At 36.0% G+C, this 17,713-nt stretch overlaps 1 protein-coding gene across 15 annotated transcripts in view; it reads right to left on the reverse strand.

The window, feature by feature from the left end:
• Positions 1-17,713, reverse strand: part of LOC136835366 (tyrosine-protein phosphatase non-receptor type 11-like) — a 147,626-nt gene that overhangs the window by 88,242 nt on the left and 41,671 nt on the right. For 2 of the 15 annotated variants that reach the window (XR_010852114.1, XM_067098792.1), the window contains exon 1: positions 12,895-12,985. The exons of 8 other annotated variants lie outside the window; for them this stretch is intronic. Coding sequence is in view for 1 of the 7 variants with exons in the window: in XM_067098788.1 (XP_066954889.1) it covers positions 12,895-12,899 (5 nt within the window). In the remaining 6 variants the exon portion in view is untranslated. Of the gene's footprint in view, positions 1-12,887; positions 13,025-17,713 lie in introns of those variants that run through there. 5 more of the 15 variants (XR_010852115.1, XM_067098785.1, XM_067098787.1 and 2 more) reach the window with 5 other exon arrangements.

Consider the following 17,713-nt stretch of genomic DNA (forward strand, 5'->3'; position numbering starts at 1 on the left):
ATCATATCCTCAGAGAGAATATCACAATCATATCCTCAGAGAGAATATCACAATCATATCCTCAGAGAGAATATCACAATCATATCCTCAGAGAGAATATCACATTCATATCCTCAGAGAGAATATCACAATCATATCCTCAAAGAGAATATCACAATCATATCCTCAGAGAGAATATCACATTCATATCCTCAGAGAGAATATCACAACCATATCCTTAGAGATAATATCACAATCATATCCTCAGAGAGAATATCACAATCACATCCTCAAAGAGAATATCACAATCATATCCTCAGAGAGAGAGAGAGAGAGAGAGAGAGAGAGAGAGATTCACGACCATATCCTCAGGCTTGACGAGTCTGTTACGAAACTTCTCTACGCAACAATTCCCTGTCATGCACCACCTATGCAAAAGGACGCTGCCAACTTCCATTGTTTAATCAATGAACGGGATAACCTTCACGTACTTCTATACACGCAAAATGCTGTCATAAGTGTTTGTGAGAGAGAGAGAGAGAGAGAGAGAGAGAGAGAGAGAGAGAGAGAGAGAGAGAGAGAGAGAGAGATTATCTATTCTATAACAATGTCCTTTATTAAGTAAAATCCTCGTAAATTGGATTTGAGAGTTGCGACATGGATCATTGAAAATGATACTGAATATGAAACGCTGGCGGCAATCTATGCAAATCTGAGAAAGGACATTCTCTTTCTAAATAAACGAAAGGTGGATACAAGTGATAATTTTACAGACGGTGGGATAAGGTTCTTTACGCGGGAGGAACAGGTGGTTGGAGAGCGCCGCTGTCGCCGAGCTTCTCCGGATAGGAAAACGAAAGGTAGAGCGATCAGTGAGTGGCAAGCTGATATGCAGTGAACTGATGGCAAAACCTGCAGAGTAAGTCTTGTACTTGTCCATGCAGCAGCTTCGCGACACGGGAAAGAGGGAGGGGCACGGGCATGCGAAATAGCAAGAAAACTAGTGAACTCATAATACATAACATGGTATCGAAAGGAGATAAAAATGAGTTAGTTATAGAGGCAAAAGGCGAAGTAGGACGAAAACGTACTCGCGGCCAATCAAAAGAAATAATATGAGACTAACGTGCGTGGGACTTGTAAACAGAAAGGTTCATAACAGAAAACAAGTTTAAAGGCCCATACGTGACTAGGCATAATCACTCAAGGGACTAAGATAAGCATCAAACAGACAATAATTTTCATGCCTTACGATTTAAAGACTTAACTGAACTCAAACAATTCAACCTTGATAATCATGGACCTCACAATGATTTTAAAAACATGAATTCTGAACATTTACCTTAAAAAGGCAGAGAGAGAGAGAGAACGAATGGGACAATATGCAATAGGGTTATAAAAAAAATGAGCTAACTAGCATGGAAGAGACAAAAAAAAGCTTAGATTAGATTATTAGCCTCATTTTATGAAATGGAGGTGTCTGACTGATCAAACTAGATCAGTATGAATGGAAACATTACAACTGCGTGCATCATAAACAAACGAAAAAAAAAAGGAATCCATATAATCTGAAAGCTGTTATAGAGGGATAAATAGATAATAAGGTCTCGTTAAGACTGACAGGAGATGTAAGATGAAGATAGCTTCCCACTACTGTTTATTATGTAATATGCTGAAAGTATAATAGGAATGACCGTACATGTTGAAGCATGGGTTAAATGTACAGGCTGCGATTCAGATTTACAGAACTAAGCAGTAAAGGTAACTCGTGAACAATGTAAAACAATAAATGTAAAAAAAGTGACCGGAAGGAATTCAACGGGTTGGGAAAAAGCTGTGAGCGTGAATGATGCAAATGGCAACAAGCAGTGATGAGGAAAGGGCCATAAAACTGGGGGTTTCATTAGACTTCCGTAAGAGGACGGTGAACACTGACTCGTACCTGCAACTGTGAACTGCAAAAAGTATACCTTAGTTTTACCAGACCACTGAGCTGATTAACAGCTCTCCTAGGGTTGGCCCGAAGGATTAGATTTATTTTACGTGGCTAAGAACCAATTGGTTACTTAGCAACGGGACCTACAGCTTATTGTGAACTGCAAAGACTGGGTTAGGGCAAGAAATGGAGTGATTGGAAGAGACTGCAAGAATGACAAAATCTAGGTTACTGAATCGTAAATGCATGAGAACAAGTAACGTCGGATTCTCAAAGTACTGTAAAAATCCAGTACCGGAGAAGAAAACTTAAAATACAGAATACAAAACCGAAAGATCATAGGAAGGAGAGTGGAAGGAGAGTAAATGTAGTAAAGAAAAGCTAAGATAAAAAAAAAGAGTAATTGAAATGATGGTAACTGTTACTACTTTAGGCTTTGGGTTAACCTGAACAGAAATGATGCTCACTATGAACATACTATTCTGAATTATTCTTTATACATTTTTGGCAAATTCTCAGACTCTTGATGTGTTTTGGAAAAATGACTTTCTCCGCATTCTGGAATAACCATAAAATGAGTCTGTGAAAACTTTCAGAATAAATAACTTCAGGTTATATTATGCACAGGAAACAACGAAAACGGAAATTTCATACTCCACAAGCGAACAGTTGAAGGATTAGTCAAACCGGTTGATAATCGAGTTCGTGATTTCCACATACTATCTGAGGGAAGGTGAAGCCCGATAGTACGCTAAAGCATGGTCTAGGATATGGTGTCACCACTTACTCCATAAACTCTACACAGCAAAGCCTCAGCTGATTCTTACGCCAATATCTACAGATCCAGCAAAGAACAGTGAGCTTACGACGAGCTGGTTGTATAGCAAGGAGAGCATCTAATGAAGCTCTTTCGAGAACGGAGTGTGAAGGAACTACCAACTGAGAACTATGCTCAGTATAAGGACGGGTAAGTGTCGCATAACGTATTAAATTTCTTAGAGCCAGACTTAGCAGGACTCACGATGTGACCCTTCTATGGTTTGCAACTCTATTTTCAAGCGAAATAATGGTAGATCTGAAAGGTTTAAATTCAAGAATCTCAAAAGTTTTCAGAGAGGTATAATGAGTACAGGAGAAAATAAATCATGAAATTTCGACTTTAGTTATGAGCCAAACATAGATGCGCTTTCAGCCATTCATCGCTTAGGACAGTGCAGAGACAGCTGAGGGTGGCGGAACAGCAAGTTGGAAGGAAGGAAATGGGAATGAGGATATAATAAAAGGCTAAAACGTATGTGAACCTCAGGGCACAGGGGACGCCGCAAAATAGACTATTCTACTCAATGATGCAAAGTTTCGTCTATCCGATCCTGACACAATTCAGGACCACTTTAATGACATCAGTTTAAAGTGAAACGCCTTGAATACATTAACAATTTTAAATCATGGCCAACACATCTATAATCAGACATTAACAATATCTATTATGAACGAATGAATTAATTTATAATACCAAAAATAAAATGAAAAAATTAAATACATCACTATTCTAGAGTAAAAAAAATAAATAAAATCGAGAATATAATCCCACAATTTTATAACGTTTCTCGGGAACACGTTATTCCGTATGTTACAATCACTAAAAAAATTGAATACAGTTGTCAAATGCCGTTGGCCACTGTAAATTACACTACAGTGGAACCGTTTATATATATATATATATATATATATATATATATATATATATATATATATATACTACAGTGGAACCGTTTAATATATTATATATATATATATATATATATATATATATATATATATATATAAACAGTTCCACTGTAGTATAATTACAGTGGTCAACGGCATTTGACAACTGTATTCAATTTTGAGTGACTGTAACATACGGAATAACGTGTTCCCGAGAAACGTTATAAAATTGTGATTATATTCTTTTTTTTTTTACTCTAGAATAGTGATGTATTTAATTTTCATTTTATTTTTTATTATAAATTAATTTTCGTTCATAATTTATTGTTAATATATATATATATATATATATATATATATATATATATATATATATATATATATATATATATATATATATATATATATATATATATATAAAGAAACAAAAATAGCACACTTTGTAAGGAATGCAAACGCCAAGAAAGATTACTTAAGCATCAGCGCCGTTCACTGCAACTTTTCAACGGTGGAGGGGGGGGGGCGGCATCAAAAGGATGAAAAGCATGATGATAATAATGATGTCATTTGCCAATTGCTGGTCACCAAATAAACGGAATTAAAATGTGAAGACTCGCTGAACCTCATCAATTATAGTCTTTTATTATGGAGACAGAAAGAATGTGGAACTCCGTCTCAGTAGGCCTGACACCATTCCCCCAACACAAAGGCGTGTATGTTAAGAGATAAATTACGGCAAGGGTACCAACAATCAGCTGGGTAAACATTAGGTTACATGCTCTAACATTCCTCGTGGAATACCTCAAGTACATAGGTGATCGTCCAGTGTTTTAACTGACAGGTTTGAGACAGAGTTCACCGCTTTCTCTTGTCACAATGGACAGAGGCAAAGACATAATTATATTGCAAGTTCTTGCTAATACATGAAACCACTTAAATCAACTGTTCACCTAATCAAAAGCAATACTGGAGGCGCATTAAATATCTAAATATATTCTTAATGAAATACTAACGGTCTCCGGTAAAATGCTTCTTTGACAACATTTCACAAATTTTTTCAGTCAACACCTAACGTCACGTTTGCACGCTTCTTGCTTGTTAAACAATTGCCCAAATGCACGACTCCCACAAACAATGACAAGGCCAGGGCTTCAAGAGAACAGCACCTGGACACTGCTCTTGGTGCTTCCGCACCTATTTCGTGGAGAGAGAGAGAGAGAGAGAGAGAGAGAGAGAGAGAGAGAGGGCGCAAAACGTGTGACACCAATGGTGCTCTATAACTACACTTGAGCCGAAAAAGGATTAGTAATAGGCACGGGTATTTGCTTAACTATCTGGTCTGAAACTGCTTTACATTGGAAACAACCCTGATTCTTGCTTGATGCAGATGAATATTTAGCTGGTATGCCAGTTTAGCAACTATTAAACTGTTAAGATCAGACGCAACGCTGTACAAAGAATATCAGGCACTAGAGGTTTAAGGGAATTCCACACATATCTCAGATTTTTTTCTGCTTCAGACATTTAGACAATAGTACAATTCAAATAAATAATAAGTTTCCCTTAACCCCAAAAACCAATTTTTGTTTGACAAGCAAAAGGGCACTGTTTTCATTGAAATTTACAGTGAAGTAGCTACTGCAAAAAATTTCAAAGAAATGTGTAAATAGTGCACAAGTCTTGGGCTATCCTTATCCATTGCTTCACCACGAACTTTGTTAAAATAACTTTGATTTACCTGTTAAGATAAACTGAAGGTAATGCTGTAACTACAAAAACTCCTTAACATAACAAGACCTTATAAGGTGGGCATATTGAAGAGAAGGATGTTGAAAGAATTCCTACGTGACCTCAAATAATTTACAAGTCCGATTAAGTGACTAAGTTATATCAACGCAAAATGACGACAATGTCGAAGAAATATCTTATCCAGTTCCAGCCAAACATGTCCCAATCATAATCATAACCCTGCCGGAATGACGCACCTTCCCATAGTTTTACTGAATCTGGATTAGAATCCTAATGATAGAGTACTATGTATTAAATATAACGAGACCTTGCGCTGTGCCACATTTACTGTACTGAATAGTAAAGGCTTGAATTTGAGTACCCCAAGTTTAGAGGTACAATCAGACATAGGCCGACAATATTTAATTTATTTAATTTCCATAAATTCAGTTGTTTACTTTTGCTCCTAACTACTCTCCGTTCTTATATTTTTTCCTCATATAGGAAATCCACGTTAGGAAAGTTTACTAGTCAAGTATCGCCTTCTTGTTTTTTTTTACTTTAAAATACCGGTGTGCAAGCATGAAGGAAAGGCAAGGAAAGGAAAGAAAAATCTTCACGTCACGTCACTTCCGCAAACAAGCCCGTGTATGAAAAGGGAGAAAATAAACCCAGGAAATTTACAGGAAATTTACCGGAAACAGGTGATAAAGTGCTTCCAGGTGATAACTGGATGTGGGTCTGACTCTGTGGGTTTCAATCTGAAATACCATCAAAGGTATATACGGAATAATCACTGACCCGATAAACTCTGAAAAAAAGAACCCAAATATAATTCTGACATTTTAAGGATTCCGCTCGCTGCAACAGTCCCTTTGACGAGATTCGGATATGGGCCAACTCAAAGGCACGGCGGACTGACTGTAGGATCAAAGCTAGCAGCACTGAAGCTTCAAAACATTAACGGCCGGATCGTGCTCCGCATCACCACGAAAATTTCTAGGAATGGTCCTCACATCACAGATGATGTTCACCTTTAAGCGTATCACAAACTATTCATTTAATGTCACGTAACTCTTGACAAACAATAAACAAACGAAATGAGCGACAATGGTTTCATAAATTCCTTTCGAAAGTTCTATGTGAATTCACAAAAAAGCACAATATTAAAATGAATTAAGCTTACTCGAATGTAATTAATATGCATACATACATCTGGTCGTCAGACCTCGCACTATCTAGTTTCACATCCTGCAACAATACCCTCTACAGGAAAGACAGTGACACTTATTTTTGTCGTTTGTCAGTGCCATCTGACGGTATCTTAATTAAATATGAACTCAGGAAATATCTGAAAGTTAGAGATCGCAAGAAACAGTTTAACCGGGTGAGTTTGTTTGGCCATTTCTTTTTTTTAACACTAAACGAAACATCCTTCAGTTTGTTTTCTATTGGGTTATGTTTTATAGCGCTATTACTACAGCTCATAACGTGGGCATATCAAAGAATAAGCCATTGCGACGCTCTCAAAGCAAAATTGTTAACAACATCTATGGCGACTAAACAAATTCTTTTTTTTTTTTTTTCATAAATCTACGCGTCACTAACGGTTGTCTTAAGTTTTTAAACTCCATTATGAACAAGATGATCAAATAATCTACCTTGGGAAAACAAAACTCGCATATTAAACAGGGTGAACTCTGAAAATACTGCACTCAGCGCAGGCAGCTAGTATCACATGCTACGTGATCTACCGAGTCTTTAACAAGTGTTCGAGTAACGCAACACTTCCACCACTTCTTGGAAAACAATGAGTCCACTAACGTGCAGCGTTGTGCCTAATCAGCAGTTATCTCTGATCAAACATTCCTCAATTCTGAAATAATAATAAAAATAAAAATAGATTTTCCATAAGTAGTGTTGGTTCCAAAGCTGAATATGCACTTTATTCATCCTTTAAGTGCTGAAGCAAATATGAAGTCTTTGACAGCCTATGGGACACGTAATCCTGCACATCAGTAACAGTAATAATTATGTAAATGATGAACAATTAAAGAGGAGAGAACCGGTTCGAAGCAACGCATCCTTCATACGATTTGAAATTATAAACCTACAAGAGGAAGTTTTCCATTTCGGACGTTCAATAAAACCCTAAGTAACGTTCTTTCCCCAGACAATCCGGCCAAGCAAAGAGGGATCATTCAGTCGCCTTCATTTACTCTGTAAAATTCTGTGTCTAGTCTCCACTCATACGCATTTCGTCTCCATGGAAACCACAACCCTTGTCCCTTGAAGGCTGCCACCCCTTTCCCTCAAATCTCGACCGTTATGTTTGTACAACCAATGACGTTCTCTCGTTTACAAGGCATCGCTTTGAGGGCTTCCGAATTAGACTGATAGTTAAACAAACATACACTTCATCTTGAACCCTTCGAAAATCGAACAGACATTTGGTTTTTCAATCCTACACACATCCTGCATAAACTTGGATTCCTATCGGATACGCCCTACAAAAGTAATAATCAACTTTCGTTAATATCTGGCGGAGGGAATTCCTTACGCTACATTAATAAACATGCAGCACCATCAAAAAATAACCTCGGGATATAAATAGAAGCTTTCGTGGCTGTGAATACTCTTTAATATACTATATATCTAGCACTGACTAATAAACGAAGCAACATAAAACTGCGAAGACGATAACGACTTATCTCATTCCCGAACAGGAAACGAATGAAACTGACGGGTGACGCGTTGAGGAATTACAGCTGAAAGTTCTTACTATGTTATAATTAACATTCTATAATTTCGATCCCTGGCTAGATTTCATACTCGTGCAAACATCTGGTGACTCAAACTTCTAAGCTGGTCTGTGAATTAGTAACCTGATTGCCAACGTCACAAAAGCCCCTACACCTGTTAATGGAGAAGTCAACAACTTACATCTTGGATTAATAATGATGTAAGCGATAAGGGTACCCCGTTTAATATTACGAGAGTCTTGTATTACGCATTTCCGGTTTTCCCTCGAGTGACATGTCGACTTCGTTCTTTCATTCTTGCTTTCCTTTTCTGTGTTGAGCAAGGTTCACAAAGAAATTATTTCTACTATATATAATATATATATATATATATATATATATATATATATATATATATATATATATATATATATATACATATACATATATACACACACACACACATTATATATATATATATATATATATATATATATATATATATATATATATATATATATATTCACACACACACACACACACATATATATATACTGTATATATATACAGTATACCACACATTTTATATATGTGTATATCAATTATACAAACACGCACACACACACACACACACACACACACATATATATATATATATATATATATATATATATATATATATATATATATATATATATATATATATATATATATATAAACACCTTTATAAATTTCCCAGAAAAAAAGACACACAAAGGCCACTGCCACATTCATGATTTCACAGGTGAATCACGAATGAATCCGTGCAGACAACTTCCACTCATACACCTACACCTAAGAGCGCTTCGAATGTCCCACCAGACAGTGCGCCATTCACCTGTATGTTGCAAGCGCTCTCGCACTCCCTTCACGCTAAAGAAATGCCTTACATTGGTTAACATTCTTTCACTCATCCATCCAGTACTTTCTATGCCTTCGTCTCCTACTCCTATATTTCCAGATTAAACATCTTTTCACTTCTTCAACCAGGCGTACCTTAAAAACTCTACTAACCAACTCAGTTATACTGACATCACCACACTGCAACTACCTAACTATAATCCCATCAACTCTTGATGTTTTTCCATTCTTAAACTTTTTATCTCCCTCCCTTTCATCCTCAAGAGTAACTTCATCAAGGATTCTCAGACTTACATTAACTCTTGCCAATCCTGTGTCTGCCAGCTCTACCTTTCCTATCTTCCTTATTTAGCCAGCTTTCAAATTACTCTTTTCATCAACCCAGGACTGCATTCAGTTCAGATATCATTCCTCCCTTACATCTTTTTTTTTCAATAAACTTTCTCTCTGCACCTATTCAACTACAGAATAATTTATTCTCCAAAGTTATTGCAAACCTCCCACTTTTATTACCTTAATTCTTTTCTTCTTCCATTTTTCCTTGATTACCCTATCCAGTCTCCATTATACCTGTACACGACTTTCCCTTCTTTCATGGAACTGCACCTCAAATAATTTCTTTTTTCCTTTACTAAACCTTCCATTTCCTCATCGCACAACACAATATCTTTATCCCAGCTTTCTGTCCTCCTATAACCAGAAACACTGAACTGTCATGTCCCCTCCAAAAGGGTTCACATATGCCTCACCTGGTACTTTCTACTTCTTTAATTCTAGTCCATATTTAACCCATTTTCTCCCTAAATGCTCTTCTCAGCTCCTTTTAATCAAACTCAATTGACGAGTTAAATTTACATCCACATTTTCACACCCTCCTCACTACTTTGCTGGCAAGCACTTCAACCTAGAAATCACCAGACCCACCGCACCCCACCCCCCCCGCCACTCATCTTTGTGCTATACATCCACTAACTTGCTCTTATATCCACTATGCATTAATACACAATCCAGAACATCTTTTTCCTCTTCATTTACTCTTTTTCTTACGAGTAATTATCTTGCCTTCCTAAATACACTTCCTCAACCTACAAGCAATGTGACTGTCATTGTTACCTACCACTGCATTTAGATCACCTAGCACAACCATTACTTCATATTCTTCAAATCAAACCAAGCACCGATTCAGACCTTTGCAAAACATTCTCCTTCTCTCTGATCTTTCCCAGCCCTGAGCCACATTAAACATATATAAATAAATAAATAAATATACAGTATATATATATATATATTAAATATATTTATATATATATATATATATATATATATATATATATATATATATATTAATATATATATATATATATATATATATATACATATATATATAATATATATACATATATATATATATATATATGTGTGTGTGTGTGTAAGTTTAAATAATATATCAGTATAATATTTTTTTCATTCTATCCCTGGTCACGATCACTGGAATCGTTTATATTCCGGGAACTAAATCACTGCTTAGGTTGAGAGGGCACAATAGATTTTTACATAAACTGACTTTGGGAATGTAATCTTCTAATGGGTTGATAATGCGCAAGCCTTTAATATTAAAAGAAAACTACAGCAATAACAACAACTGAGATAATACGATCAAACTATAATAACAACCTCCGCACTACTATTGTATTTTTTTAATGAACTCCATCTAATAACAATAAATGCATCACCAAACTACGTCATCAACTTCTCATTCCGTTAAAGGGGATCATTTCATCACCTAATATCAGTCATTATCGCAGTTCAATAGTCGCCACTTCAAGTCTTTTTTTTTAACGACTACAAACCTTCAGTTGGCACCAGAGAAAAACCCGAGTCAACCTTTGTGACACTTTAAGGTTCGCTTTCACGTATTATATAAGACACCGTCCTCATAATCACGGCTACTGGCTGACTGATTTAAAGCGGAACTGAAAACCGGCGTCACAACTACTATGGTCTGCCGCCCCGGAAATACAGACTGCCTGACCATCAAGATAACGGCAGCAATCGGCTTTACAAAGCACCTGGATATTGATAACGATAAAGGGAAGGAAATTAAATCCTTTTATGACTCTGAGTCATCCACAGAACGAAAAGAAATTTTTCTCGACTCTAGCCCCAGTGATAAAGAAGATACTATCTTAAGAAATCATAGCACAGAATGAAGATTCATAAATGCACAAGAAATCGGAATGCAAAAGGTTTCCGTCTCCTGCACAACGATCACTTGATGAGAGAGAGAGAGAGAGAGAGAGAGAGAGAGAGAGAGAGAGAGAGAGAGAGAGAGAGAGAAACACTTCTACATTAAGGTCTTTGCCATTTCTCTTAATTTATATATATATATATATATATATATATATATATATATATATATATATATATATATATATATATATATATATATATATATATATATGTTCATAAACATACACACACACATAAACCTGTATTGTGTGTGCGTTTGCAAAGTCAGCGATGATAAAATTAATGGTATGAAATGAAATAGAATGCAACTTGACAAGAATTCTTTTCCAATGGCACATTATTGGTTTTGTGACCCAAAAAATTGACCCCCCCCTCCTCAATGGAAGATAAGAGAAATTGCAAGGACCTTAATGTAGATGTGTTACTATCTCTTTATATATATATATATATATATATATATATATATATAAACTTAAATTTAATTACGGGAAAATAAAAAAATTCGTTATGTGGTTATATGCTTTTTGAAAAGAAAACTAGTAATGGTCAAAATTTAGCTAATATTTAGAAATATGAAAATATACTAAAAAACCACAAAAAGTAAGACAAACATATAAACAGATATATATGCGTGTGTAAGTGCATATATATATATATATATATATATATATATATATATATATATATATATATATATATATATGTATGTAACTGATTCATATAGATATGGAACATGATGAATGTTAAGACTACATATGTAACTGATGTGTCGAAGGCTAGCAACCACTATCTATCTATCTATCTATCTATCTATCTATCTATCTATATATATATATATATATATATATATTATATATATATATATTATATATATATATATATATATATATATATATATATATATATATATATATATATATATATATATATATATATATATATATATATAAATCATTGTATCGAGTATCTGGATTGGCAGCTGCAAAACTCACAACAGAATCGACACAGGTCTTACTTTCTGTTTTCATTTGGCTATGTCAGGATTTTCCAGTCTATAAATTAACTTTCAACAAACTTGGTTATATCACCCTACTGTGAATAATGAATAACGAATATTTACTTAAATCTCTTATCAGTGCAAGGTTGAAATCATTTTAATCAACAATTTCCCTTGCAAAGACAAAACACTGTCATGCCACAATTTCCAAAGGCTTGATCAGATATAATCACTGTAAGAGTTCACGACTATTGTCTTTTTAAAGACAAATCGCATGCATATTAATAAATACACTATGTATACACATTACTGCTGCATTAAATGTATGCATGTTCACACCTAAATCTTTGAATTACGCATTCTAAGGAAGTTGTCAAAAACTTGTAAAACTCAATATACGTTCTTCAACACTTGTTCACAGGTGTATCCAGGGTTACAACGTGAAACAGCTGATTCCGTAAGTTATTCAACACAAAAGTTCCTTATATTTTCCATGTCAAGTTCATTTTGCATTGCGGAAGTTTTTCATATCCAGCATGACACGTCGTCATTATTTCCCATGTGTGTATGAGCAGAAAATAGAATAGAGCCTTCTGTACTTGCACAGCATAACCACATAACTAATACTAAAGACACCAGCACCGCATACAACTCACACCATCGCCACCACCACCAACCACCATGCGCACTTCACCAGTCCCCCCCAAAACAACAGCACATTCGCCGCTGCCACCACCATCACCGCATGCAACGTTGTCCGAAAGCCTCGATCACATTTGTCGGGTCGCTCATTCAAGAGACGGCGAAACTCGCACAAGCGCTTTGAAACAATGTCTTGCTTTTCATTCTATCTGAACAGTTTGCACATTTCCTATATTTATGTTGCTTTAACGGCAGCCAAATGAATAAAACGAACCTCAGCGGGAAGTTGTCAAAGAAAATTCATATAAAAAGAGAAATGTTCTAACTGAAGTTGCGCAGGCGACGCGAACTCGGTGTATTGTAATCAATGCTCCAGCGCCGGGGGATTCTTTAGCGTGGTTTTACTTTCGCGAATGTCTCTCCAGGGCACAGACACGGGTATATCTACTTCAAGTCATATTCAACACGATTTACTAATGACTTCTTGAAGAAAGCCGATAGACCAAACGCTGGCACCGGATAGAGAGAGAAGAAAACTAACCCGTGACATCTGAGGGTACAGTTGGGTGGGTGGGAGTGGTAACTACAAAACAGCTGACATGTTTTGCCTCCGGATCACCTTTACTTCTGCATTTCTCGTTTGACTCCTATCCATTATCATATGTTTCGGGTCAAGATGAGCCCTCAAGCTTACCCCACGACATAACGAAGAACCGTCTGGCCTCACGAATGAGGTTTTGCGATGCGAAGCATCAAAACATGTGAGGAAGCAGAGAGAAAGGAGCGAAAGTGAGTCGGGGCAAGACTATGGCCAGAAACCCCGTCCGATAACGTCAGATTTCCCATGCGAACGCAGGGGAAGAGAGCCCTATCCATATCGCGCGTCCTAATCCAGCTCCACGTGCGAACACACAGTCAACAACATTCATGGATGCAACGTTTCCAGAGATCAGACAGGAAAAGATGATGGTCGCGTCTGAATAATTGTAAACATCGACAATGAAAAGCATTTAAGACAGTCACCGTCATTATCACCTCCTTAACAAAGACAAACACAATGAAACTTTGTTGTTAATGGTTTCATTTCGTTTATTCATATCTTTCGCGTGATTCGCTTTTCATTCCAAGTTCTCGGACATTTAAAATGACAATGTCGATCAGGCTTCTGTTCGTTTTTAAGGGAAGGACTGCTTCAAAGTTGCCTACTCATTTAATTCATATATATATTTAGATTTTTTAATGAAAGAAGTAATCAAAGGTCAACATTCCTTTCCCACCCGCTTGCTTGTTGTGCCGATATCAATATTAGAAAGAGGTCCCTGACCTTCCGTGTTCTTTCGCCTCCCAAATGTTACGATTCGGTACCTGAAAGTGAAAGGGAACTGAAGGTGCACGAACTTGACTCTCTTGTAAATAAGCCCGGAATGGAAAAGGACGCGCATAGTAGTATATATAAATCACGCGCTTATAGTTAAATGCCTTACATACTAAGTAAATGTATGATCGCGCATAAAAGTGTTTCCTTTTTACTTTCACGCAAGTTTTCTTATCCAACCGTTTACAAGCTTTCTGTTTTATATGCTTATTATTCCACCGTTCTCTTAAAACGTTTTTCCCTCTTTATCTTCACCTTTACATTCTTCCCTCACAATCAGCATAAAACATAAAAGAAGGACCGTACAACGGCAGCGATTTAGCAGAAGGTTCAAATTTTATCAATGATCTTTCCGATTTCACTCCGTCGCTACCTCATAGCATTTTCTATCAACAATTGCAGTCATCAAAATAATTTGAAATACTACTGAATAAAATAGTATCATAACTTGACTGGAAAATGTCCACACAAAGAGGTGGCAGTAGTGAAATAAAAACCTGCCTGACAGCCATATAATTAAATACCAATGAAGAACCATCACCAACCACACACACACACATATGCACATACTTATACACACATGTATATATGTATATGTGTGTGTATATATGCGTGCACGTATATATATATATATATATATATATATAAATAAAATAAAATCCTGAAGAAACGGAAACATTGGAGTGCTGCGAGGCCTTTCCACTACGTCCTTTACTCTGCTAAGTAAGGACGTAGTGTCGAAGGCCTCGCAGCCTCAATGTTCCGTTTCACTAAATAACTATCTTTATTTATATATTCATCACGTTCCATATTTTTCATTGATTCATTAATACATACATACATACATACACACACATAATATATATATATATATATATATATATATATATATATATATATATATATCCAATAAAGCACAGTAACTATGAAAATGTCCAATAAACTACAGAAAGTACTTGTTCAAAATCGATTTTCACTCACCTTCCAACGTGGACTTAGTGATATATATATATATATATATATATATATATATATATATATATATATATATATAAATATATATATATATATATATATATATATATATATATATATATATATATATATATAATGTGACACAATAGCGCTACAACCATTCTCAAACTTATGAGCATTCCTTCTATATCAGCATTGTAACACTAAGGCTGCTACACAAACAAAACAAAACAAAAAATAAATTTGACACGAAATATGGATTTTAATGAACTGCAATTGAAGCTCTTAATACGATGAGGGGGTTCCACAATATAACAACCTTATAGGAAATGGACATACATTAATCTTTCGACGATGACCTGTTTAATCATCATTTCTGAAAACGGTCACCAACAAATTCAACCAAATTCTCTAGAAGGTGAAGGTCTACGGGTGTTGCTGACACCTAGAAAGCAGAAACAAATCTCGATAATACAAGACATGAAGAACGCTGCATTAACATTATCACCCTGCCATCTTTCTGGCTTGGACTCAATGGCAACATTCAGCGGTGTTCAGTGTTAGAATAAAGTAGTAGTTCGCCAAATTCAGTGGACAACTTGAGCTGCTGCACGACACGAGATTGGCTACTCAATCAAATCCTAGTTTTACCACTATACCTTCATGCTCCAATAACAACTCTTATCAATACACTCCAGATCTTTGTTAAAACATCCAAATATTTCATTTCACAGCTCTTCACTGACATCTATTTCAGAAAACAAATTTGATGATGTACAAATCTCCCAACACCTAAGTTACAAATTTTATATATATCACATAGTACTTTACAGTTCAGTCAAAAGATATTGCTAGCAATCAAATGAAACACCAGTACAGACTAGTAAGCATTGTCAATATTTTCTTAAATAAGAATAAATTCATTATACAAGAGCATTACTTGGGCCATATTCCCAACGAGAGGAAAAAGATCCACTCTGCGTTAGGAAGTACGACAACTTGTTCCTTATCTTTCAGCGCTGTTTCATTCCTCAGAAAACCAGTACATATTATACACACTGACAGTATCCAGAACAATGGCGCCAAAACAGCAATGCTTATCGACACCAGAAAATACCTATTTGCTATTATACAGAAAAACTGAGTAAATGTTACTCTTGCATGGCACAAACAACAACTTTTGAAGTTTTCATCTAACATACAGACATACATACGCACAAACACACACACACAAACTATATATCAGATGGGTACCACGGGCAAACAAGCAATAAAATAAATCAGTGCCCAAGTATAAGGATGTGTATACACATCCTTACAGAACGAGCGGAAAACAGCTGCACTCTGCACTGAAGACTCGTTTCCTTGCTCCCTAACAGACCTTGCAGTACATTTAGTAGCGGGATCCTTTAGATGATAAATCACTTTATAAATCCTTTAAGGACAAGCATTTTCATTTTCGGTAAAATAAATATAATAATTAGTTCCTGATGCACTGTCTGTTTTAGGGAAAGGATACCTCTTTCACAACCAATTACTCCAAAAACTAACATAAATTCACGGCAAGTAAGAGACATCTTACATACAACGCTGACTCTCCAACTGAAAGGCCTACTATTCCTGCAATTCACACATTTCAAGATCCACGCTTTTCATAAAATTTCAAACCTTTTGTCTATCCTGCTTCTCAACACTCGAGTGTTGAGAAGCTTTGCCAGTTAAATGTTTCATTTTCACACATCAAAATCCTAAAATCAGGACCGTCTACTCTAATTCAGCTCTACTTCCTCACCAACGAACATTTCCCGTGTTATTCACATTCTTCCTTATTTGCTTGCGTCTCACACTGCATTCTGAGCCCTCATGATACAATTTTCTTGCGCCCTCAAGCCACAACAGCACATTTATAATACCTTTTCAATGCGCCACCTTGGTACTCCTCACTTCAAACCAAAGATTTTGGACATCTCCGCTGCCTTTCTGATTCTCCTTGAGCACGCTTCATTTAATCAGTTTCAACTTCATAGACAACATTTACACTAAAGCAAGTCCCTCACTTCCCCGCCATCCCCGGTAGCTGCAGTCACAGAGTATAATAATCAATACATGGCTACCACATGGTATATCGACATTCAATTCACTCGTCGTCATACTGACTTTGAGCAGTTACTTCAAGGCTACTTGTGCATGTCTTGTCTCATAAGCAGTAAAATATGTTATTCAATTCAGAGAGATGATAAAAACAACGATGTTCGAGATTCTCGAACGTTTCATATACCTCACAACAGTGTTGTAGTTTTTCCAGGTGATGAACTCTCTTCAAGGATGTGTTTCCCAATTTCTTATCGTATTATGTGACTGCTGTGGTGAAAATATTACACCATGTAACCATACATCAAAATCCAAAAAATATGGTCAAACAAGGATATAGTGACTCAGCTGTTTACTTTTCTAAAACAAAAAAAAGCCTAGTTACTCTATCT

Source organism: Macrobrachium rosenbergii, chromosome 55 (genome assembly GCF_040412425.1).
Source record: "Macrobrachium rosenbergii isolate ZJJX-2024 chromosome 55, ASM4041242v1, whole genome shotgun sequence".
Taxonomy (NCBI): domain Eukaryota; kingdom Metazoa; phylum Arthropoda; class Malacostraca; order Decapoda; family Palaemonidae; genus Macrobrachium; species Macrobrachium rosenbergii.